This window comes from Synchiropus splendidus, chromosome 9 (genome assembly GCF_027744825.2).
Source record: "Synchiropus splendidus isolate RoL2022-P1 chromosome 9, RoL_Sspl_1.0, whole genome shotgun sequence".
NCBI lineage: Eukaryota > Metazoa > Chordata > Actinopteri > Syngnathiformes > Callionymidae > Synchiropus > Synchiropus splendidus.
This window is the reverse complement of record NC_071342.1, coordinates 15,184,852-15,207,808: the sequence shown is the minus strand read 5'-3', so window position 1 is coordinate 15,207,808 and position 22,957 is coordinate 15,184,852. Positions and strand designations below refer to the sequence as shown.

At 43.1% G+C, this 22,957-nt stretch overlaps 4 protein-coding genes across 6 annotated transcripts in view; 3 read left to right on the top strand and 1 right to left on the bottom strand.

The window, feature by feature from the left end:
* The first annotated feature begins 1,180 nt into the window (after window positions 1–1,180).
* Window positions 1,181–4,018, top strand: ppa1b (inorganic pyrophosphatase 1b). Its single transcript, XM_053875569.1, has 11 exons — window positions 1,181–1,313; window positions 2,075–2,139; window positions 2,471–2,524; window positions 2,587–2,706; window positions 2,777–2,863; window positions 2,950–3,076; window positions 3,148–3,275; window positions 3,352–3,437; window positions 3,514–3,589; window positions 3,665–3,704; window positions 3,767–4,018. The coding sequence occupies exons 1-11, from the start codon at window positions 1,253–1,255 to the stop codon at window positions 3,796–3,798; spliced, it is 876 nt and encodes a 291-aa protein (XP_053731544.1). The 5' UTR covers window positions 1,181–1,252; the 3' UTR covers window positions 3,799–4,018.
* A 181-nt stretch (window positions 4,019–4,199) lies between these two features.
* sar1ab (secretion associated, Ras related GTPase 1Ab) lies at window positions 4,200–7,362 on the top strand. 3 transcript variants are annotated; one of them, XM_053875193.1, is made up of 7 exons: window positions 4,200–4,248; window positions 5,538–5,600; window positions 5,877–5,996; window positions 6,085–6,150; window positions 6,212–6,315; window positions 6,386–6,517; window positions 6,631–7,362. In XM_053875193.1, exons 2-7 carry the CDS (start codon window positions 5,543–5,545, stop codon window positions 6,745–6,747), a joined length of 597 nt encoding a protein of 198 aa, XP_053731168.1. In that variant the 5' UTR covers window positions 4,200–4,248; window positions 5,538–5,542; the 3' UTR covers window positions 6,748–7,362. The 3 variants fall into 3 exon arrangements, with proteins under 3 accessions (XP_053731168.1, XP_053731167.1, XP_053731166.1); XM_053875192.1 differs by lacking the exon at window positions 4,200–4,248 and adding an exon at window positions 4,268–4,526; XM_053875191.1 differs by lacking the exon at window positions 4,200–4,248 and adding an exon at window positions 4,551–4,841 and having other exon boundaries at window positions 6,631–7,361.
* Window positions 7,363–7,727: 365 nt separating this feature from the next.
* Window positions 7,728–11,024, top strand: tysnd1 (trypsin like peroxisomal matrix peptidase 1). The gene is made up of 4 exons (XM_053875630.1): window positions 7,728–8,880; window positions 8,967–9,097; window positions 9,260–9,445; window positions 9,513–11,024. The coding sequence occupies exons 1-4, from the start codon at window positions 7,877–7,879 to the stop codon at window positions 9,713–9,715; spliced, it is 1,524 nt and encodes a 507-aa protein (XP_053731605.1). The 5' UTR covers window positions 7,728–7,876; the 3' UTR covers window positions 9,716–11,024.
* Window positions 10,396–22,957, bottom strand: part of spock2 (SPARC (osteonectin), cwcv and kazal like domains proteoglycan 2) — a 28,753-nt gene continuing 16,191 nt past the window's right edge. Inside the window, exons 3-10 of the mRNA XM_053875633.1 lie at window positions 18,871–18,985; window positions 18,503–18,608; window positions 16,886–16,994; window positions 16,636–16,770; window positions 14,964–15,182; window positions 14,281–14,343; window positions 12,640–12,771; window positions 10,396–11,212 (exon numbers count right to left, since the gene is read on the bottom strand). Coding sequence (XP_053731608.1) covers window positions 11,067–11,212; window positions 12,640–12,771; window positions 14,281–14,343; window positions 14,964–15,182; window positions 16,636–16,770; window positions 16,886–16,994; window positions 18,503–18,608; window positions 18,871–18,985 — 1,025 coding nt within the window. The 3' untranslated portion in view covers window positions 10,396–11,066. The remainder of the gene's footprint in view (window positions 11,213–12,639; window positions 12,772–14,280; window positions 14,344–14,963; window positions 15,183–16,635; window positions 16,771–16,885; window positions 16,995–18,502; window positions 18,609–18,870; window positions 18,986–22,957) is intronic.

The window sequence follows — 22,957 nt, the reverse complement described above, 5'->3', positions numbered from 1 at the left end:
ATTCGTATATATTGCCACGGAGATCCACCACCTTCATACAATTATGTTTAAACATAACATAACTTCTAATTCTTAGGTGGATTAATGCAACCATCCCCAGCAGCAAACACTGCCTGGCCAAAAAAAAAAGTTGCCACCTGGATCCTGGATCTGGGGTTGCTGCAGTTGGTCATGGTTCAGCAACATGATGTGCTCAAAGCATGAGGTCAGCTGACTACCTGAATACACTGAATGACCAGGTTATTCCATCAATGGATGTCTTCTTCCCTGACGGCACGGGCATATTCCAAGATGACAATGCCAGGATTCATCGGGCTCCAATTGTAAAAGACTGGCTCAGGGAGCATGAGACATCATTGTCACACAGGGATTGGCCCCCACAGAGTCCAGACCTTAACCCCATTGAGAATCTTTGGGATGTGCTGGAGAAGGCTTTGCGCAGCGGTCAGACTCTACCTTCATCAATGCAAGATCTTGGTGAAAAACTCATGCAACACTGGAAGGAAATAAATCTTGTGACATTGCAGAAGCTTATCGAAACAATGCCACAGCGAATACGTGCTGTAATCAAAGCTTAAGGCGGTCTCAAGATACTAACACCAGGTGACAAAGGTGACATTCTGGACAAAAGTGTTTGGTTGTGTGACGGAAAATGATTGTTATAGTTCAGACTAATGCAACGTTACTGGTGAAGGCTGCCTTATTGTTTTTGGTCGTACCATTTCTCCTTGTTTTCAGAACTCAGAAGTGCAGACTGAGTTTCTCACTGACGCGCAAGGTTGTTGTTACATTCTTGTTTGTTATCTTCATTGTTGTTGTCTACCCCTCCCGTCCAGTGGATTAAAGTGTGTGCTCTCCTCAGTGAGAGTGTCAACTTCATACTGTGGACTTGTACTTTCATTCGCTTTGCTAAAAAAAATTCAGTTATTATTCATATAAATATTCTCCCTTCAAGATCTGTCGTCAGAAATATCCACAATAGTTGTTCCATGTGACAATACCCCATTGAAATCATAAAACAAATAAAAATGTTTTTATTTACTTGATTGTTTATTTATTAATTGTAGCCGTGAACTCATTTTTTTACGGCATTGACACTACGAAAATGATACTACGGACTTAAATGGAACACCGAGAGTCCGTGAACGCATCGCGCTAAAGCCGCGCATGCGTACTCGTGCTCGCCTCTCTCCCACCTCTCTTTCCGCCGCCATCCTTCATTGAAGAGCGAAACACAAGCTTGAACTTCAACATGAGCTTCACAGTGGAAGAGAGGGGGATCCCGAACTCTCCGAGCTACCGGATCTTCTTCAGTGAGTACATGTGAAGAAGGAACAGCGGACGCAGTAAACAGACCGTGAGCCATGCTGTTCGCTGCAGCCTCTCCCACGTGTCGCTTATTCATTCATTGTTTTCATCACATGAAGTGATAATACTGTGGGTTTTATTCCCGTTGAACATCATCTAAGTCGATAGTTGTTTCGATCTTTGCCTTGTCGGACCAGAAGTGAGCTGGAACTGGTCACGCCGGTCAAACTGGGTCACGCAGTGCGCGTCCTGTGATGATCCCAGTCAGGTTCATTAGAATCGCGTGTATTTTAATGTTCTGTATTATTGGAAGCGTTGAACGTGTGTATCGCAACTTGCTTGACCACGTCACCCGCACTGGAACCGTAGTACGCCCGTGTTGTGTGGACAACACCCTCCCCTTGTATGACGCAACTTCTGACCTCAGACACTGGGATCTCTGTGTGAGATACAACGGCACTTTCTGTTTCTCGGATATGGGGCCAAAAGAAAGTTTACCCTCCCAGGGATGGGTTAAACCTCTCGATCAGTTACCACAATCGGTTACATCTACTCACAAACCAAAACTGTTGGAACCTCCCAACTTATAGTTTGCCTTTATCTTGAAACACATAATGTTTATTCTCCAGTTTACGATCATTTGTGAGGCTAATACTTATCTTGGCGTTAATGTTTACTACAAGCACACACCCTTTTCTTGTACAATGTTTGTCCTCTTTTGTGGTGCACATTATGTTCATCCATCCGATCAACTCCTGTCTTGCAGAGAATGCGGAGGGCAAGTATATCTCACCGTTCCACGACATCCCGATGTACGCCGATGAGAGTAAAGTAAGTCACATGGAGAGGCCGCTATATAATGGGTCTCAGCAAATGGACGTCCTGTTAATCAGTTACAGCTATCCATCTGATAAGTTATTTTAAGTTATGCAACACAGCCCGGAACCATCTTGGAGTTTACCCTTAACTTTCACTTGTATTGGTCATGGTTATTGAGCAAATGTTGGTGAATCACAGGAAGTTAGTGACGGCAGTTAAAGTTTAGCTGCAATAAATATGAATTCTCTCTTGGTTCTGAGTGCTGTCTGTCATCTTTTGTTTTATATACAAAAAAAATATTCTTCAATAAATTTATGTAGAATCCCACTTTTGTTTCTGACAGAACATCTTTCACATGGTTGTTGAAGTACCAAGATGGACAAATGCAAAGATGGAGGTGAGAATAATCGCACACCGAGTTAAAAGGCTATTGTTAAATACCGTTGTTTTTGTGGTCAGATCGCCACCAAAGACCCCCTGAACCCAATCAAACAGGACATGAAGAAGGGCAAGCTGCGATACGTTGCGAACGTTTTCCCTCATAAAGGCTACATCTGGAACTATGGCGCCATTCCTCAGGTGAGCCACCTGTCATCCACAGCACCTTGGTAAAACAAGGCTCTCTTCTAATATCATGGATTTTGTCCAGACGTGGGAAGATCCAGCGCACAAGGATGATGATACTGGTTGCTGCGGCGACAACGACCCTATTGATGTCTGTGAGATCGGCACCAAGGTACAAAACACTAGTTTAGAAACAGAAAAAGACTCAATAAAACATCAACTTGAGCCGTGCAGTCACTCGCTTGTGTCTCCTGCCAGGTGTGTTCCCGCGGCGAGGTCATCAAGGTGAAGGTGCTTGGGGTCCTGGCCATGATCGACGAGGGAGAAACCGACTGGAAAGTGTTGGCCATCAACGTGGAGGATCCAGAAGCCAACGACTTCAACAGTAAAGACGCCGAGTCTGTTCAACCTCTGAGCATCATCGCAACAATCCAGCTTGTTTCTGTTTGCGCTCAGACATCAGCGACGTCAGGAGGCTAAAGCCCGGCTACCTGGAGGCCACAGTCGACTGGTTTAAGAGGTACAAAGTGCCGGACGGGAAACCGGAGAACAGGTTTGCCTTCGATGAAGAGTTTAAGGACAAGGTGCCGGCTTTGTTTCTGCTAACAACCATGGCCCAAAGTCATACTCGTACTTCACTATAGCGTGTTTTGGTTCCAGGAATTTGCCCTGGACGTGATCAAGAGCACCCACAACTTCTGGAAAGCATTGGTTTGCCAAAAATCCAGCGCTGGTGAACTCAATTGGTGAGACGCTGCACAGATGAGCGCTTTGAGGAACTGTTTGTTTGTGACCTTTGTTTCTTCTCCCTCTGCATCGCAGCAAAAACACCTGCGTGTCCACCGCTGACAGCCCATTTTGCTGCTCCCCAGACGAGGCTCAAGCGGCCGTCGGTGAAGTGAGTTGCACTTTTTTTTTTTCGGCACATGGATGTGTTAAACTTCAGTAACATTATGATTTATTTTTTTCCTAGTTGTGTCCATGTGGAAAGGCGGAGTCAATTCCCTCCTCAGGTAAGAATTGTCAGGAGTATTTTTCCAACTTTATTTCTGATGCATTTGTTTTACACTCACAGTGGATCAATGGTTCTACTGTGAGCGTAAATGATGCTCACACCTGGTGTGGAGGCCTGACTCTCGTCTCTCAAGCATGAAGAGGTGTGACCTTCCAACAGCTGGATGAGAAGACCAGAACGGAACAGAGGCTAAATTGACATTTAAAAAATCTCCATAGAGATGCGCTTTCACAGCAGCATTCCGGTTCACTGTCTTCAAGATGTATCTTACTCGTATGTTCTCCCACCTCCTTAAATAAAAAGACTTTTTGTCCCATCAGTATTTGCTTTTTTCTATCTAAGAGTGTTGGCCTCTATATTTCTCCCCACCAGCAGAGAAGCAGACGTTTCAACTAAGGTGATGCCGAATTGAATTGCCCATTGAATTTCTTTCTAAGAAATGTTGTTATTTCTGGGAGTGATGAGTTCACTCTTTATGAAGTATTAAAGACCTCAAAGCGTCGTTGCCTCACTTGAGCTAAAGAGCATTGCGTTCTGAACAAGTGAGTGAAAGCTGAGCCGTTATTTGTGACAACTGCTCATTGTTTAACATTTTCGCTGATCTGAAGAAGTAGGATGCTTCAATATTGGAATTAAGAATATGCGTTTCTATATACCTGTTAAAAGCGTTCATTTGAATTTTGACCGTTTCCTCTTTATCGCAAGCTTGTTATTTAACGAGCAATCAAATCGTAATGTTGCAAAAACCATTGTTAAATATTGTTGTGAATAATTTCCCAAATTTTCGTGTCGCGTTTTCAAGGCAATTTTCATAATTTAGGTGAGTAATCGCTTGATTTTTTTTTTTGTCAAGTTCGCACTTCGCTTCCAGTTTACAAAACGATATAACGAAATTATTACAAAGGCTGTTGTAAACGTTTGATATTTCCGGGTTTACATACAAAATGAGCACAGTTGACTAATGGTCAACCTTTTATACTTAAATGATGCTTCTAATGACTCAATAGAGCGATGCGTAAATGGCGCTTTTATTTAAGAGGCGAGCGGCGTGTTTCCGGTTAGCTGTCAACTTGTTTAGCTTCACCACAATCGACCGGTCAAACTCGGACCAAACACCGGCGCCTAGTTGAGCAAGGTAAATCCCCAAACTGTCAAACCTGTTTCGGCGTGTTTGCCAACATGTGTCGTTTAGATTATAGCCATTTCATAACTGTTTTCCGAACTAAAGTTTCAGAACTTTCTCGATCATGTTGTTGACAACAACATCTCCCACAGTTTGACAGCGCGTCCGTTTTTAGCTTCATGTGATCAACAAACCTATTCTCTCAAAAGTACAAACGATGATAGTGTGGCTGTTTAACTGTTTTCCGACAACTCAAATATTGCATATTTGCGTTCCTGAAAAAAACCGCCACATTATAAAGGTATTACGGTGTACTTACTGGCTCAGTTTGCATTTGACATTTGCACTTCATTATTGGGATTATGTGTAAATAAAATTAATACATTCCCAAAATAGTGTCCCATTAAATATACAGAATTCTTTGCAATGTACCATGTAAGAGTGACAGGTGTGTGTGTCCAGATCAAGTGTCCTTGCCACAACCCGTCATAAAAATAGTCGTCAGACGGTCAGTGTGACTCCCAGAACAAACTGGCCCTCTTTCCCTTTCATTCTACAGTCGTGTGATTATACACAGCTTACACATACCAGCAGAATTAACCCAGCCAGGAATAATGGCCCAGCGTGTTTCCGCAACTCTCATTCGTTCAGATTTGAGTCACATCCATCATGTTTTAATGTCCTTATCTCCTCTCCTTTCCACGACAGACACAATGTCTTTCATATTTGACTGGATCTACAGAGGCTTCAGCGGCGTCCTGCAACTATTAGGTAACATATATGAGCAGCACATAATTTACTTGAGATATAAATATAAATTAATTCAGGATTCTCCGGGGTGTTCTGGGTCTGACCCCTCCCTGTTGGACACCTCATTTGGCAGCCTGAGAAAAATGTTTTCGCTGCGACAAACATCTGTGCCACTAAAGTCCTAGTTATTGTTTAAAACGCACTGCAGGCGAAATTGTTCCAATTGTTCTGTGTACAGAGACTGAAATATTGGCATCATTCAGTAGTTATTTCTGCCCCTATTTTCATCCATCTCAGGCTTGTACAAGAAGACCGGCAAGCTTGTGTTTCTCGGACTTGACAATGCTGGAAAAACAACGCTTCTGCACATGCTCAGAGACGACCGGCTCGGCCAGCACGTGCCAACCCTGCATCCAAGTGCGTCCGTGTTAGTTGAGCTCTGTGTCGACATTAGCTTCTCTTCCGATGTCATCTGTGATAACCAAATCTGTGTTTCGTTCCTCAGCATCAGAGGAGTTAACCATTGCAGGAATGACGTTTACAACGTTCGATCTCGGCGGCCACACGCAAGGTATGAGTGAAATGCAGCTCGTCCAAGTTCAACTCTTCTGTACGTTGTGTTTGCTTGACAGCGCGGAGAATCTGGAAGAACTACCTCCCTGCTATAAACGGCATCGTCTACATGGTGGACTGTGCTGATCATGAGCGACTCATAGAAGCTAAAGTTGAACTGGATGTAAGTCAGCCTTCACCACTGTCGCCTGATTTAGATGCCATGGTGTTTTTGATCTGTTTCCGAGTTGCAGGCGCTTTTAACCGATGAAACGATTGCCAATGTTCCTGTTCTCATCCTGGGGAATAAGATTGATCGTGCTGAAGCGATAAGTGAGGACTCGCTCCGGATTATGTTCGGCCTTCATGGACACACAACTGGAAAGGTACCTGAACACACCTTCCCTCATATGTCCAGCCTCTCCTAGCTTCTCCACCATCTGAGTCTGGAGTCCCCTAAATTTTCCCCTCTGAGCTCCTGGTTTCTTTTTGTAAACAGGGCAAAGTCTCCCTGAAGGAGCTGAATCTGAGGCCAATGGAGGTATTCATGTGCAGCGTGCTGAAGAGACAAGGCTACGGAGACGGCTTCAGGTGGCTCTCTCAGTATATCGACTGATTCAGTGCTGGTCCGCTATGACGCCTGGTGCTGTTGAGCACACGAAGAGATGTTCCACACACAACTACCTGCTGTAGACAGTTTGAATCCTAGTCAAAACTTTATTTGGGCGATGTAGCGTGTTTGCTTTGTAGGTGTTCAACGATCAGTCTTACCAGACATTGTGGTGGTTTCGTTCAGAGTTCCATCAGCCTTGTAGGACACGCTGTCAACCACGCTCGGGGTCGGTTTTATTTTTGGCAGCTGGTTTTGCATTACAAAGAATGTCAGTTTAATCTTTAGGCTGGAGGTTACTCCTCTAGCGCTGCTGCTGCTGCTGCTGCTGCTGTTGAAGCTCTTGGAATCTAAAACATCACTGTGTTTGTGAAGAGAATGTATTTTGCGAGGCTGGAATTTGTGGTAGAGCCAATAAAATGTTATTTATCAGAGGATGACCCATGCAAAACACACTGCCGTGGCTTAACCTGTGTACTTTGTGATTAGTTATCACATGCCGTGATAGTATGAGAGTACTCTGAGTCTAAACTACAAAAAATCTGCAGTATTAAATGCTATGTATATTTTACTTTATTTATATCTGTAAAAATAAATGTAAAAAACGTTCTCCACTGCAAATAAAAGTCATCTTGTGTGAGACGTTTGACAAAACAAACACATTTGGCAATCTTTTAATTGTGTCTCATTTCCGTGGGGAATGTTCATTCATTCTTTATTTGCTAACTCCTAAGTGTGGTTCCTGACCTTTATTTATTTATTTTTTTAGAAAGTTTAACATTAATGGCAGTTTAGTGAAATTGTTCTTTATCTTCGTAAATCTTCCTAAAATGACCCCATTACCTTTGGAGACCATGAGCTAAATTGTGCTGCATTCTTCTTCTTGGACGGTAGGGGGAGTACAAGGTCGCTGTACGAGCCTTATAGCATCTGGAACAGCAACTCCACGACGAAAGGGAAATAATTTTACTAACAAAAGTATGCCACAGCTTCTTCGTGCTGCTGAAGCCGATCGGTGAAAATCGTTTCTCTCCGTGAGCTGACGTCATCTTCACCAAAGGGGGCGTGACCCGGAAGTTGATACTTTGCAAGGTCGCTGCCACGTTTTAAGCTGTTGTGTTAAGGGAGTCACACTATGGATATGACGGAGGTGGAGAAGCGATGTTGTGTAGTTTCCGTGTCGGACTGTGGGACGACGGCGGTGAGCTGCAGCGGCGTCATCGTTCACCCAGCAGCTGGTGTCGTCCTCTGCCCGGGACTGCCCTTCTCTCGGTTCCTCACTGAGCGAAGGTCCCTGAGCACAAACAGCAAGTGTCTCTCTCCCCAGAACTTCACCAAACGACTTGAGATCCGCTTGAGTTTGGGGACTCGGAAAGAAAGCTCCAAACACAATGTGTGTGACGCACAGCTGGTGATGCTGGTCCACTGTCCCGAGTTCAAACTGGCCTTCCAGTCCGCTTTCCTCCAGAATGACCGGTGGAGTTTCCATGGTGACAGTGAGGATGAGGAGTTGGTCAGAAACGCTCAGTTCCTCAGCTGGTTTGCTGTCCTCAAAACGAACCGCCTGGCTGACTTGGATTCCGGAGTGATAAAGTGGCTAAGGAGCTCATCTTTAGAGAAAGGTGACCCGGTTGTTGCCTGTGGATCTCCATTTGGCTCCCTCTGTGTGGACCTCTTCATCAACACCATCAGCAGAGGCATCATCAGCAACCTCACTGGGGAAGATAACGCCATCATCCTCACTGATGCTCGCTGCCTCCCCGGCACAGAAGGAGGAGGTCTCTTTCGGGTGAAAGGCCCAGATTGTCTTCATTTCATCGGGATGATCGTGTCTCCTTTTGGGTGGAAGGCACACGAGTGGATCGGACTCAGCTTGGTCTGCTCGGTCCAGGTCATCTTCAGGAACATTCTCTCTTGTGCTGGTGCTCAAAGTCCACTTAGAGATCTTCAGCCAGCAGAGAGAGACCTTAACATTTCCACCACGTCGCATCGGCCTGTTGGTTACCCCACTGTATGCTTCGTGGACAGTGGGTCACTCTGGGGCTCCGGTGTTGTAGTTAGCCCTCAGCTAGTTCTGACCTGCCGACATGTTGTCCATGAGAAGTCTGCAGTCACTCTGAAGTTCCATCACAAACGAAGGTAACTCTCATCATGAGCTTGTGTTAATATATGGGTGTGAAAACCACAACTATGTCTAAACCCACGGCACATATTGTGTGTTTCAGAGTCCTGACTGTTCCAGGGGATGTGTTGTTCTCCACGAATGCGACCTCTCCTTATGATGTGGCTGTGGTCCAGCTAAGGGAACCTGTTCCCGAAGCGTTGGTTCCTCGCATGGCTGAGAGTTTCAGTCCAGGTTTGACTTTCTTTTGTAAATCCTGTATTCATGTTATCTAGACCACATTTTTGGCTGCCAATTTTTAGCTGTGTGGCTGGTTTAAAGGTGGAAAAATCGCTATCTCAGGTCAAACTGACACGAGTGAACTATTAACGTTGATAAAGTTACACCTGTGTTCAGGTGAGTCTGTGTTAGTAGTCGGCTATGGCGGTCTAGGTCAGACCTGTGGACCCTCCCTGACCAGTGGCATCCTCTCCAAAACCATCGACCTCAACCACAAGCCTGTCATGCTGCAGACCACTTGCGCAGTTCAAGCTGGCGCCAGTGGAGGCGCTGTGGTGCGGAGACACACCGGAGAGCTGCTCGGTGAGGAACAACACTCTTTATGGTCAGTAGGGGGCGGGAGAGGACTGTAACAATAATCTGTATGCAGGAATAGTGTCCAGCAACACCCGAGACTTGACCGCCAAAGCGACCTACCCTCACCTCAACTTCAGTGTTCCAGTGACCGTGCTGCAGAGACTGTTGCACCAATTCACAGCAACAAGAGACGTTGACGTGTGGAAGGATCTAAACACCACAGAAGAAGAGGTTAAGCGGGTGTGGAGGCTGCAGGACTCTCAGAGCAAACTGTAACAGTCAATAGAAATACTGTGAACTGGTTAGGTGCCTTCCATGTCTACCTCGTGACGTCGGCACATTAAATGTTAAGCACAATCGGGTATTTACAAGGGGATATTTGAGCAATTATCCATTTGAAAATGAGGAATTATGATCTTGTGTTATTGATTATGACGTGCTGACCAAGCATTTGTTGTCTGTTAAAGAGCACTCTGCTCAACCGTGCGCATTGAATGGAAAACGCTTTCTCTAAGAGTCTGAAGTCGTGTGTGACAGATGTGTGTGAATCCCCTCCCAGGTCTCTCAACACATGTTTTCATCAAACCCGTCAAATATTCGGCATCATTACGCTGACAGGATGCTGAACGTGATTGGTCCCTCTGGTGATTGGACTCCCCGCGTCACTGTCAGGTACTCAGACATCTGTGAACCACTCCAACACCCAGCGGGGCTCTCGCAGCCCTGATTTCCACCATCTCCGAAACGTGAGACTGAGGAACGACATTTCAGCTGCTGTCAGCAGGCACAATGGTGGCGTAAACCGTCGCTAACAGAAGGCTCTCTTCAGATTTACGCTGTGCTTACACAACACCACCTGAGGCCATTTTGAAGTTTTGGCTCTTGCTTCTGCTACAGCTGTGAACGACACAACTCAGGACATAGATTCGCTCGCACGCACTGCAGCAAGAGAAAGAACGCAAGGTATACGGTGACCAGCGCGGCCACATGGACCAGTTTATTTAAATTCATTTGATTTAATTAAACACAATAATTGATCCACACTTTGATAGGAGCTCTGCTAGTCCTCAATGGTTTTGATGACAAGACTACTGTTTTTTTTGCTTTTTTTTTTTTTTGGATACACGTTATTTACAAGCTAAATAGTGAGTTTATGACATCATGACTTGGACAGAGAACTACCACACGAGCTCAAGCAACATGACATGAAGTGGCTACACTTCAGTAGATCACACTTGATGGAGATGTTAATTTACATAAAGTACATATAAAAGTTGATCTTTTTTCACACGAGAGCCGCTGCTGACAAGTCTCCGTTATTCTGCTGGAAGTAACAGATCAAGGACAAACAACAAAATAGAGGAAAGATTCACAAGTATGACAAACAAAAATGGTCGACTTTACACCTCTTGATGACAGATGTTGCACCACCCAGCCCATTTGGAACGGCAGACCTTTTCCCAAGCCTTTCACTGTTTCACCAGTGTTCTTCCTTAAAGAGGTCAATGACGTCCAACCCTTTTTGCACAATCTTGCCTGTGTGTGTATGTGTGTGTGTGTGTGTGTGTGTGTGTGTGTGTAAAACCATCACAATGCTGTTGTAGAAAGTTTGCACTACATTTTGGCTCTACCAGATATAGCCCCCATCATCCACCTCCCCCACCTCTCCCTCCTCCTCTTCAGCCTCCTCTCCAGTCTCCTCAGCTCCTTTCTCCTCCTCGTCTTCCCATCCGACTCCACTTCCTGGATCGCCCGAATACGACGGTTCCTCATCTGCAGTGGACAGACAAACGTGTTGTTAACAGCTAGCTTTGCCACTTCATCTGGGGGTTTTGGGGTTAAATTGTAGGGGGCATGACGGAGTAGCTTTGTGCTCCAAGATGTTCATAGCTTCATTCATTTTTTGGCAGAAAATTGTCAGAACTAGTGGTGGGACTTTAACAAGTAAATTTTGATTAATTGCAAAATGATAATAATAATTTAATTTAATCTAAGTGAACAGTTTGCTCTCCAGACAACACAGAGCCTTTGTAAGTGCAGGAGTTCCTGGTCCACTGATCACACTGATGCACAAGACACGTGGCAGCTAGGATGATAACAACAACAACAAACATGGAGGAATCCCTGAACAAAAGCAAACAAAAGCATCCGTTTGCTTTTGTTGAGGGAGGTTTTTCACAACACAATGGCCAGGGTTTCCACTGCTCTGAATGTACTTGAAATTCGTATAAAATTGAAATTCTTATACAAATATTTTCATGTTTAAATAAGGTGATATAAAAACTTGACTATAGCCACCATCGTGATTTATTGTGCTATTGTCAAACTGATGCAAAATAAACAATATTTTGTTGTTTAAATGTATGAATGGGTCCATCATTTGATTCAGTCATACACCAAATTCATATAAATTGAAAAATGTGGCAAATATTATTCCACCATTAAACTGCGATTAATTGAGATTAATTAATCAAAAATTCTAATAAACTCCATTCTTTTTTAATCGAATCCCACTCCTAGTCAAAACCCCTAATAATTCATGTGTAATAATATGTTGGGGGCTAAATAAATGACAGTACCACCACACATTAGAAGTATACAGGCACACAGCCAACCTTGAATATTGAGAGCTCTTGCAGGCCACAGAAGATGACTGGGTGGGCCAGGCTTGGCCCCCAGATCTTATGTTTGACACATGCTGAATGATGATTCCAATGCTGGATGTGACTACAACAAGTCACCTGGTTTAACAGATCTGGTTGAAAATGTGTTTTACAAACCCAAATGATGGTCAACCAACATGACGACGAATTCAAAACACTGCGCCTTAAACCCATTAAATCCCAGGCTGCTGATTGAAGCTAAATGAAGGGCAAGTGTTTGACATTGGATTTTAATGGTAATTTCCAAATCTTGTGAGGGGAGCAGTTGTTATCAGGCGCAGGTTCAGACAGACCAGACCTCATTTATCTTGAAAGACTTTTCACTCGGCGACAACGGCACTTTGGAATGCAAATGACTCCGGACGCATGAATGTGGCTCCTGCAGTGAATTATGTTGCAGTCATTTAAATAAAGGAGGCCTTGTGCAGGGAGACTGGTGGGTGTGCAGTGGAGATGGGGGCCGGTCCACAGGGGACTTGTTTGTCGCTCAAGTCACTTTTATTTCGCCGTTGAAGCATCGACGACCGTGGTTCTTACCGCAATCTGGTTTGCCGAGAATCCGGGAGCCGGCTACCTCTCCTCCATTTTGATCGACGCACCAGCACTCGCCCCGGTCGCACTGCTGCTTCCTGTAGTAGCCGTCCTCGTCGCAGTTTGGGATGAACCGACCTGGAACGTGAACACCGGGGTTTGAGTGTGGCGAGCAGATTAACATATCCAGCATGCTGGTTCATCACACATGGATCTGTGCCCGAGTGGGTCTGTAATGTTTCCAGCATGTGTGGCTGCCAGTTCCGCATACCATGATGAATACAAATATGTTCTGAGAGGCAGCAGCACTTCAGCGTCAGGGACTCACCAGACAATCTGTGCCATATTTATCAGCACACTGACTCACAAGCATCGGCCGTGCTAATGAAAAGGCACCGCTAAAATTACTTTTAATCTCACAGACACATGAATTTCAGTGCCTTAACAGCACAATATTACCTACACACTTCATATTCCTTAAAAATATGCTGATCCTATCACATCGCTGTTGAACACAGTCAACTGCTATTTCCAATCCTGATTTTAACCAATGTGAATACAAATTATTAACTATCATACATGACACACACAGATATATTAACCTCATGAATAGCAATAATAACAACAAAAAGAGTGAAAAAGAAGCTGTCATATTAATCCTATGACAGGTCCAGTGCTCTCAAACTCACATATGACTGTCACACGTGCTGTCATCCTCATTTTTTGGAACTCAAATTAGATTAGAACAAACCGTTCATGAATAAAATAGAATAACATAAATAAATAAATGTTTTCCCATGTAATACATTTTGTAATTACTAACCAAATAATAACACAAAAAGTTTTGAAATGTATGATCATGAGGGCTTTGCATGCACTCATAGAACTGAAGTTATATCCAGGTAACTAGTATATAATCTATTGTAGCTCTAGATCTGTCTATATCTATTTTTATTGCACCATCTTCATCTATTAATGATGATGCAATAAAATGCCCTCCAATCGTCATTACAGATTGTGCAAAGAAAACCTAAACTTGCTTCAGTTGTCAAAAAATCAGCCAGAACTCTTCAGCTGGATCCATAGCGACGCAGACTAGAGTTGTGATGGAGATGCTTTCTGATTTGAGTTGCCATTCATGCAGGTGAAGTGATTTTCTGATGACTCGGAAGGTGCACAATCAGCTAGCTGCCAGCTGGCTGGCAAAGCCAGTGTAAATTTTAGATTTGCGATCGCTTGCTTGTATATGACAAAACAGAAAGAAATCGGTGACGTGGACATTGGAGCGTTTTGGGGCTGGAAACTGTTAATAATACGAACCGGGGGAACGGAATGTCAAACTGAAATGGTGCCAGAAAAACAACACACTTGCTTCAGGGGACATCAAATGGCCATTTGCCATTCCGTGTCCTTGGAGAGTCCTGAATCAGAGCCCAGTCAGCTCTCTAAAAATCTGCAGGCACGCATTTGCACACACACACACAGACACACGCGCACAACTTTTCCTGCCGTCTGTCAGTATCAAATCTAATCCACACGGCTGATCAGGAAGTAATCCACGCCTCCTGCTCGGGATCTGTTTGATTAAAAAGGCCTGCCAAGGAAAAAGATCCATTTGGGTTGAAATCCTCTTATGTAGAGACTCACCAAACTTTCTTTTACCGCCATCGAGCACTTGGATCCTCTCAAGTTCAGCCAGGCAGGGCGGCTCTGAAGAACACATGAGAAGAGCTCTGAATCAGGCCACGGGCTCAATTTAATTTTAAACAACATCTTCTCAAGCAGCTCAGAGCAAACTCTCAGATATACATCACTGAGTTTGCAACTGAAAGATGTTTATTTCAGCGTGCGGCACAGTTTGCCAAAATGCAGGCACATGATTCATTTACCAGGATTTGTTGGTCTTGGTGTGCTATCAAGAACATGCGTGTGCAACAACATTGTCCAAAATTGTATTTTAACAAGCTGGATTTTCTGTTTACTACAATAGAGAATCCAATTTCAAACAGAATCATTCAGTTGTTATTGTCTGAAAGCCTTCAGGGTATGAGCTGGGGGCCAGAACCAAGAAGTCTGGGCTCGGCTGCTGACAGACAATCTCTGTGAGAGCAGTGGGACAACAGTTCTGTCAACAAGCAGCACAATGTTTTTTAGAGCCTCGTGGTGACCATTTCACACCGCAGGGAAACCGATGGATGAGTGGAAAGACAAATAGTGACAACAACACAAGAGGTGGCTTTCTGAGAGTCTGAATGCCGGCACCTCAGGGGAATATGTCAGCGCACGAGCGTGTGAATACGTGTGGCTGACGTCCGTCACAGAAAACTCACTCTCTCTCCAGAAGCACAGGCACCACTCCGCTGTGGACACCTTGCCGTCCCTGTACGAGTCGCAGGAGTTGAAGAAGGGGCGGATGCAGATCTCGTACTTGTCCAGGTTGATGGCGGCCAGCTCAGCTTGGTCCAGGTACAGGTCATTGTTGGTGTCCAGCTTGGAAAACATCCAGCCGATGGAGTCCTTGCAACTTGCCACCAGGCTGCGATCCAGCACTGCAACACAGAGACATTTCAAGTATGTTGCCACAGCGAACAGCAAAAATAAGTGAAAACTTTCACCTGGATAACAGGAAACACTTGTATGACATTTGAAACAAAGTTTGGATTTTCTTTGGATAACAAATACAGCAGCACAAAGAAGACTTTAGGTCAGTGTATACCTTTAATAAGCCGCCTTTTTCACAATTTTTCACATTCAAAGTACCATAACCCCTGGAAGATTGATCCAATCCAAAACATCAAAACACCATCTGCATATAACTCATTACGACAGCACCACTGAACTTCCCAAACACAGAGCAGATTTACCAGCGTAGCACTACCACATGGTTCAAGAGTTGTGCTGACTCTACAGCCCAGTAACTCCTGAACAATCTGTGCAAATTAAACATTAAAGTTTCAGAAAGCAGGAAACCACAGCTTTCCGACGGCATAGAAGCATACTGAGGGAAAAATATCATTTAAGAAATACACAGCAATGACATTACTTGGAGGCAGTGAGACAAACAGACATCACATCTCAATGTGCTGGTTTATTACGTATTTCATTTCAGTTTTAACACCAGTTGTAGTGTCATATTTTTAACATGAGTCACACTCAAACTCATGCTATGACTATCGGTGAGAGAGAAAGGAAAAATGAAAGGCTGCTCAGTACTACTCACACTAGCTAAAAATACCTGAGCACTACACTTAAAAACTGGCAGAAAAACTGAATAATACAAGTCTAGTAAATGTTATAGTGCTGTTGTAATTATGTAGATTAGCTCCAAGTTTACATTTATCAAGTCAGTTAGCTTGTTCTCATCATTGCAGAGTTCATACCAAGTTATACAGTTAAAAACTCCAGTTGTTTTAAATCTTTTTTTCTATTGAAACTGTTACAACAATGACAATAACTCAACATAATATCAGAACCCACACAATTTTGATAAATAATTCGGGTTAAGGCGCTGAGTACCTCTTTCTTTTTAATTAAGTTTATTTTACATAACATTTACTTTCAGAGCTGATGTTTACTTTCAAATTAAAAGTAAAATTATCAATTAAAACCTTGATTCAATTGTCGAGCGCTGCCAGACCCCCAGTAAGAGTTTTAAATGGGACCCCATGGGTAAATTAATTGCCCTCCTATTGATGCACATTAAACCTGTGTTGGAGCTCTTTCAAAGTGAGCACAGTGGTGAGCTAATGAATAATGTCTGACCTGATTAAGAAGCTCTATAAATAAGTTTTATTTACATTCAAGCCTGTAATTGTGTTGGTTGGTGTGTGTCGAGTCTGAGCCAGTGCAGATGAGATAAAAGCTTGACAATACCAAACCAACTTGCTATTTAATCAGCCTTACAAACTAATTTCACAAAGTAAACTAAGAATTTGCTCAAAAAATGTCATTGTTTATGTTAGAATTGTGAATGAAAATGGCAGCGTTGAAGAGTTTATCTACCTGATGTGGTGTAGACTGTGGTGCTCCGGGCTCCAGCTTTAGTGTTGTTGTTCTGCTTGGCGTTACTCTGCAGGAGCTGGAACCAGTCCCTCAGCCGCTCCCCAAGATCAGCCAGATCCTGTCCTGTACAGCTATCTGTGACCACATGGAGAGATGAGCCCGGTTCTTTCACAAGGTCGTATGTTAAGATAGACTTTACATGTCGATATTTTACCCTTATGGTTGGGTGTATATGTGTATATGGGCTTACCGTGTTTACTCTCCTTGGACGCAGTGGCCGCCGTCGGACAAGGACACAGACCTGAACATTTGAGGGTGAGAGTCTTTCCAGTGAGACACGCTTGCTGCTCCAACTTGCACTGCAGCACACACATACATATATAGGTTAAACACAGACAGAGACCAACAAGGGGACTTAAAGGTGAAATAAAATTAGTTGTTGGTTCAACAATATCAAATATTCATGAGGCGTCCGACTGTTCATTCAAATTGCAGACTTCTGAATTGTCCTTGTCGACCTCCGCTTGTGCACAAGGTCAAGATTCAAGAGATGGAGCATAAATCAATAAGCACAGACTTCTGTCACGGCGAGCGACCGCTGGTCTGTCTGAGGCCATACATCACTGCTCTTGGTCCCCGAGAGTCTCCACACCACTGCAGATGTCCCAATGCCAGAGTCACATTGTACATCACCTGCTGGCTCTCTGATCATTGTGGGCATCTTTTGCTTTAATTTAAGCAGCAATAGGTCGAACTTGAATGAGTTGGACTTTTGGTGCTCAAATGTTAATTATGTAAACATTATAAATAAAAGTAAAAACATGACAAATAAAGTACGACAAACTATTGCCAATACTATCAATATGATTATCATTTAACTTAGTTCAGATTAGATAAGAACATATATATTTGCTTTTATTTCAACAGTGTATTATGAGGACCGCTGTACACTATTTATTAACATTGTGAAGTCACTTTACATAATATAATTTCTCAAAATTTTCTGGTTAATTGTACGATTCTCGTTTCTTCAATAGTCAAGTTTCCATCTGAATGTTTTGACATTTTTTTGCGAAAATGCGCAAAAAGAAATTATTTTGTGATGAGAGTGTGCCATGAGATGACGTCATCATAGAGTGTCTTTCTGCCACATAACAAACGACTCGGCTGACAATTTTCGTAATTCATAATAGAATCAATGTTAGCTTCTTTGATCAACTCCAGAAAAAGTCACTTAATCGTCTCCCACCATTTTTTTGGAGCACAACACATACATATACGTGATACCCAGTCCAGTCATTGCCTGGCTGCAAAAGCTGTTCCCATAGAAAAAAAGTAATTTCCTTGAATTATTCTGCAGACAAATCTATCCCCTCCAAGTGTAAAAAAGCCTTTTTCAAAATTACTAGTGTTTATTCATGTACAAATTCGAATAAGAACAAGTGGATGGAAACTCCAGCCCCCTGACAGAAGATGGCATCAGCAGAGTTGGAGCCAATCCGACTGATTCAGCTGCAGCTATTCCCCCATTCTGAAGAGTGCCGACCCAGAACAAGTCGCCACATTGTCTCCTGACAAGGTGCAACCAAACGCTTGATCTCCTGTCTTGCATCTGTGGATTTTTCTTTGTGGACATTTTCTGGCATGAGTTTTGGTCTTTCAATAGTTGGCCATGCCCTCGGTCGCTTTGCACATTCCTTGTTTAGTTGTCGACATCCACAATGTTTCCGGTTTGCCTCTGCTCACAGCACGGCAACAGGATAAACAACTCAACAATTCAAGGGCCACATGATGCTAAGGTCAAAGACAGCTCATACTACTCAAACATGAAATGTGTCCTGCCTTCCACCCGCCGGCAACGCTTTACCTTTGAAGCATAGTTGTGTCCATCTGAACCACACACAGGTCCAGTAGAGGAGATGGGACATGGCTGACAACTTCCATCAGACGACCTGAGAACAGGCTGCTTGAGTCTGAAAAACACACGGCACACACACACAAAGACAGACATCTCTGAGACAGAGCGGCAAAATGAAGGTTGCACAAACAACCCCCCTCCCGCCTCGCCATTGTCACAGTGTGTCAGCGCATCATTAAGCGGCAGGTGGCCGTACAACTCACAAAGACACTTCTTCATTAACCAGTGCTGGAAGTATATAATACCACAGCAAGCCAACAACCATGATGACCTCAGGCTATGTTTAAAGAATGTCTTGTTTCACAACAGACTCTCACCTGTGCTCCAGTTTTCTGCGGTTGATGCACACTGCTCTCTGGTAGCCTTGGGCAATGCACACTTTGTGTCGACTGCACTTGACCTTCTGACAAGGATCCTTGGTGGTGTCCACATCTACAGGAGAAAGAAAACATGCAGTAGCTTTTGAGAGAAAAAGTAGTAACTGGAAGGCCAGGTGATATTTTTCCAAATTTAAAATTGATGGTTCAGGTCGCTGTTGAAACGCAATGAAGAAAACGTTTATAATAAGATACATTAATATGATCTCAGTTGACCAGAATGTACTCCAATAACAACATATGATTCAAGCCATTTTACGGATGCTAACTGGGCAACATGTGGTGCCTGTACTTGTACTTCATGATAATATTCTATATTTTTAACTACGACGGACTTTTTTTTTAAACATTTTTTTAATCAATATATGTATTTTCACAAAACTACTGTGTAACTGTTCTTGCTTCCCAGTACACCCGTTTAGAACAATTCATCATTTACCAGTCTCAACATTCAAACAGACAAGAAACATTAAAAGTATAAACTGCCTGGTAGTTGTTTTCCTGGTAGTACTAATACTCAACATTGTGAAAGCATAGAAGTGGGATTCCATTAAAAACAGTTAGCGATCAATCACTATTTCACACTTTTCATGTTCTATACCAGTTACTACATTTTAGTTGAACCTGTGCACGAGGTTAAACTTTGCACTTTGCTTGGTAAAGTGCACAGATCAGCATCTTTTGTGCCTCCATCAATGTTTTTTTTCAACTTCATTTTCCATTCATCAGCGCATTTGCATAGTCTCATAGTCTTCTTTATGATGGACGCTTAGGTTATGACATCACATCACATAATTTTTACTCAACATTAACATGCTAATGTCGCAACAGCATTTGCATTACTCTGACGATAATATCGTAGACAATAGACCCCATACTGCCCAGGACTAGTTCTAATAGGTGAAGGTGTCAGTTTGTGCCAAAACAAGAAAATAGTTTCATGATGTCTCGTATAAGTAAAGCTCTGAGGTGTGACTCAAATTTGTATTTTTGCATTTTTGGGCAAAAACCTTCACATTCCGATTGCTGCTCAAAGCTAGGGACTTTGTTAAAGGCAAGAATGTAAACTGAATGTCTTTGACTTATGCAGCTCATGCTTCACCAGGACGGACTGATGATCGAAGACACTGCACTGATCTGTCTGTTCATCTCGCATGCTGTCTTTGGAATACAAAGCAGTGTATAAAAGAATCTTATTCTTCATTTCAACATGAGGCACACAAGTCCTCTTGAAGGAGGGTGAAACTTTCACTACCTTTAAACCTCCTTTCCTCACCTATCACTCTTCACACTTGTCAGTCCTGTCAGGAAGCTTCCTGTAGCCATGACCTACATGTCCCACTCTGTTTGCACCCAGCAGCCTTGGTCCTCACTCAAACCATTCATCTCATAATCTACGGTATCGATCAACAGCTGTGGCTTGTGTATCATTCGTTTATCCATCCTCCAACTACCAGCGTGATCTGCTTTTATGGCGGCGTTCTAATTTTGCAGGATCACCTTTCCCGGCTGAATACATTAATGCCCACTGTGTCACAGGATTATTGAAGCGAAAACCCTCCGATATCTGATTTGAGGAGCAAATCCAAAACAATACACCGCCCCTGTCATGGCTGAGCTGGTTGTATAACTGAGTGCTCTGCTGGAGAAAAACAGTGTGGCTCAGAGACACTAATGCCTGGTTCCATACTCATCTATCCTGACTGTCAAAAGTCCTTGGAAGCCCATTTCCCATTTGGCATTAATTGTATAGACAACAGAGTCTTTTATTCGCATTCTTGTTGCTTATTTTCTCGCAGGTTGGATATAATCCACGGCTTCACCTCTAACACAATAAGAGTGCAGCGGCCCAAATCCAGAAATGCGACTACAGAGAGCAGAAAATCCTGCCTTCTAATATGTAAACACTTGTAAATAAATCTTGTTTGGTGGTGAGCCACTGCAATACTGCCACAGTGTTGTACTGCCGGTGCAGAAGCATAAGGTAGCTGCCTGAGCCGTGTGTTAACTTATCAGGATTCCACGGATTAAAGCAGTGTCTGTGATGATGATGTTTCCATAGCAACAGGCTCTCAGTGGCCCAGGAATCGTTTCGGGTTGACTGTGATTTGCGGCTCAATCTGGCATTTCAGAGAGTGTCTCCTTCACTGCATCGAAAATAGCCGATGTGTATTCACGTTGAATATCGTCCCTTTACCTTTTCTCCCGAAATCCCTGCCATCCAGCGATGCATCTAAATCGCTCTCATCTACCTTTGTGTTTAGTCCAAACCCAGACTGAGACACTCTTCTGCTGTTTGTGTGTGTAGCAGTCAACTATCCCTAATTGGCTCCGAAAGTCTCAATATAATCCAATACAGATTTACTGAAGGTTTAGCTCGGCAGATTGAGGATAATTGGGAGCAGAGCTCAGTGCATGTCCTCATCATTGACCTTCTTATCAGCTGTTGGCCCACTCAACACCCCATTATTCTGACACGATTTAGTCGTGGGATAGAAAAACAGGCGGCTGAAAAATCCATAAAATACTTCCACATTCACTCTTAATTTGAACGTGTCAAATCCACAGCCGGCTATGATAAATGACCGCCATGTTGTCCGTCAGAGCATCCTCACTGCATAATACTCAGTGAATGAGTGCTCAATTTACCTTCAGCTATAACAGAAAAAAAACATTTCTGCGGTTCTACAACTGTAGCGCAGGGAACGATGAGTCTGAAATGTAGGTTAAAAAAAGTTCTTGAAGTGACACTACAGCTGAACGACATTGTCAGTTCGCTGGCAAAAAAGGGCAACCTGAAGTGCTCGTGACTAGGCCTGTAAATATAAACTGAATGATTTAAATTTAAAGTTGATTTTTATTCCAGTTTCACACAGATGGGAAGAGCAGTCAAATAGGAGGAGTACAGGGGAGGAGATGCATTAAGCCCATTTGGTGTTATTAAATTGACACAATTGTGCCAAAGTTTGAGTAAAAACATAACTTTAAATATTTGTGTTTATAATAACAACTAACTCACAATATCATTAAGGATATTTACTCACAGATTATGCACTTTCCCTAAGGTCAGCGTGAGAAGTTACCTGGCTGTGACTCCAGTTATATGAGTATGCATGGTCGCTGATAAAAAACAACTTGAAGTTTAGTTGATCATATTAGTGAGAACTTGACACTGCAATGTCTTTCCTTTGATATGTTATGTGATATTGCATCTGAACTTAGAATAATCATTGGAACATTCTAAAAAACGTTATGGAACAGCAGGCCGAGTGGATGCCAGCAACTGAATAGCAACAATGGAATAAAACCTTTTAACTTTAACTCATTAGTAACACTTGTCAAACACATTCAAACATAAAAACAAAACAAAGGATGTTGCCCTAAAGTCAGGAAACCATCTGCTCTGTGCTCACACCAGACACTTGCGAGCCGACCAACTGCTGTAGCCAGACTACCTTCCATTTCATGAATCTAAAAGGCAGTGATGCGTAAGACTGGCCAGAATTATATTTGATCCAAGCGCAATGTTTTCTCACTGTTGAATAATTGAAAGTTATTTTTACTGCTAACCAAACCCTGGCCTCTAATCTCTGGACAGACGCTCCTATTCAAAAGGAGGCTGAGCCAAAGCCATATCAATAAATTACATTCATGTCACAGTTGCAGTTTGAAGTGTTTTGTGTTTGACATCCACTTATGAAGGAGGAAAGGCCAGTCTGAGTTTAGGATTTTCAAAAGTCTATTTAATGAAAGGGAAGCTGGCAACCGCAGTTAGTTCAGCAGGATGTGAGTCTCACCCGCAATCAGTGTGATAGTAAGTCAAACAACTACATAATGTGTCTATCAAAACACTCAAAAAAGAGGATACTGATGCTTGAATATCAAATAAATCAATGACATTGCAATGTGAAAACCAATTTATCATGGCTTTTCTTGGTCAGACGAAAATGTCAATGTGGGTCAAACAACACTGAGTAATATATAAAACAGGGAATTGAAACTCAACTGAGCTTCTGGCAGAAGGTAA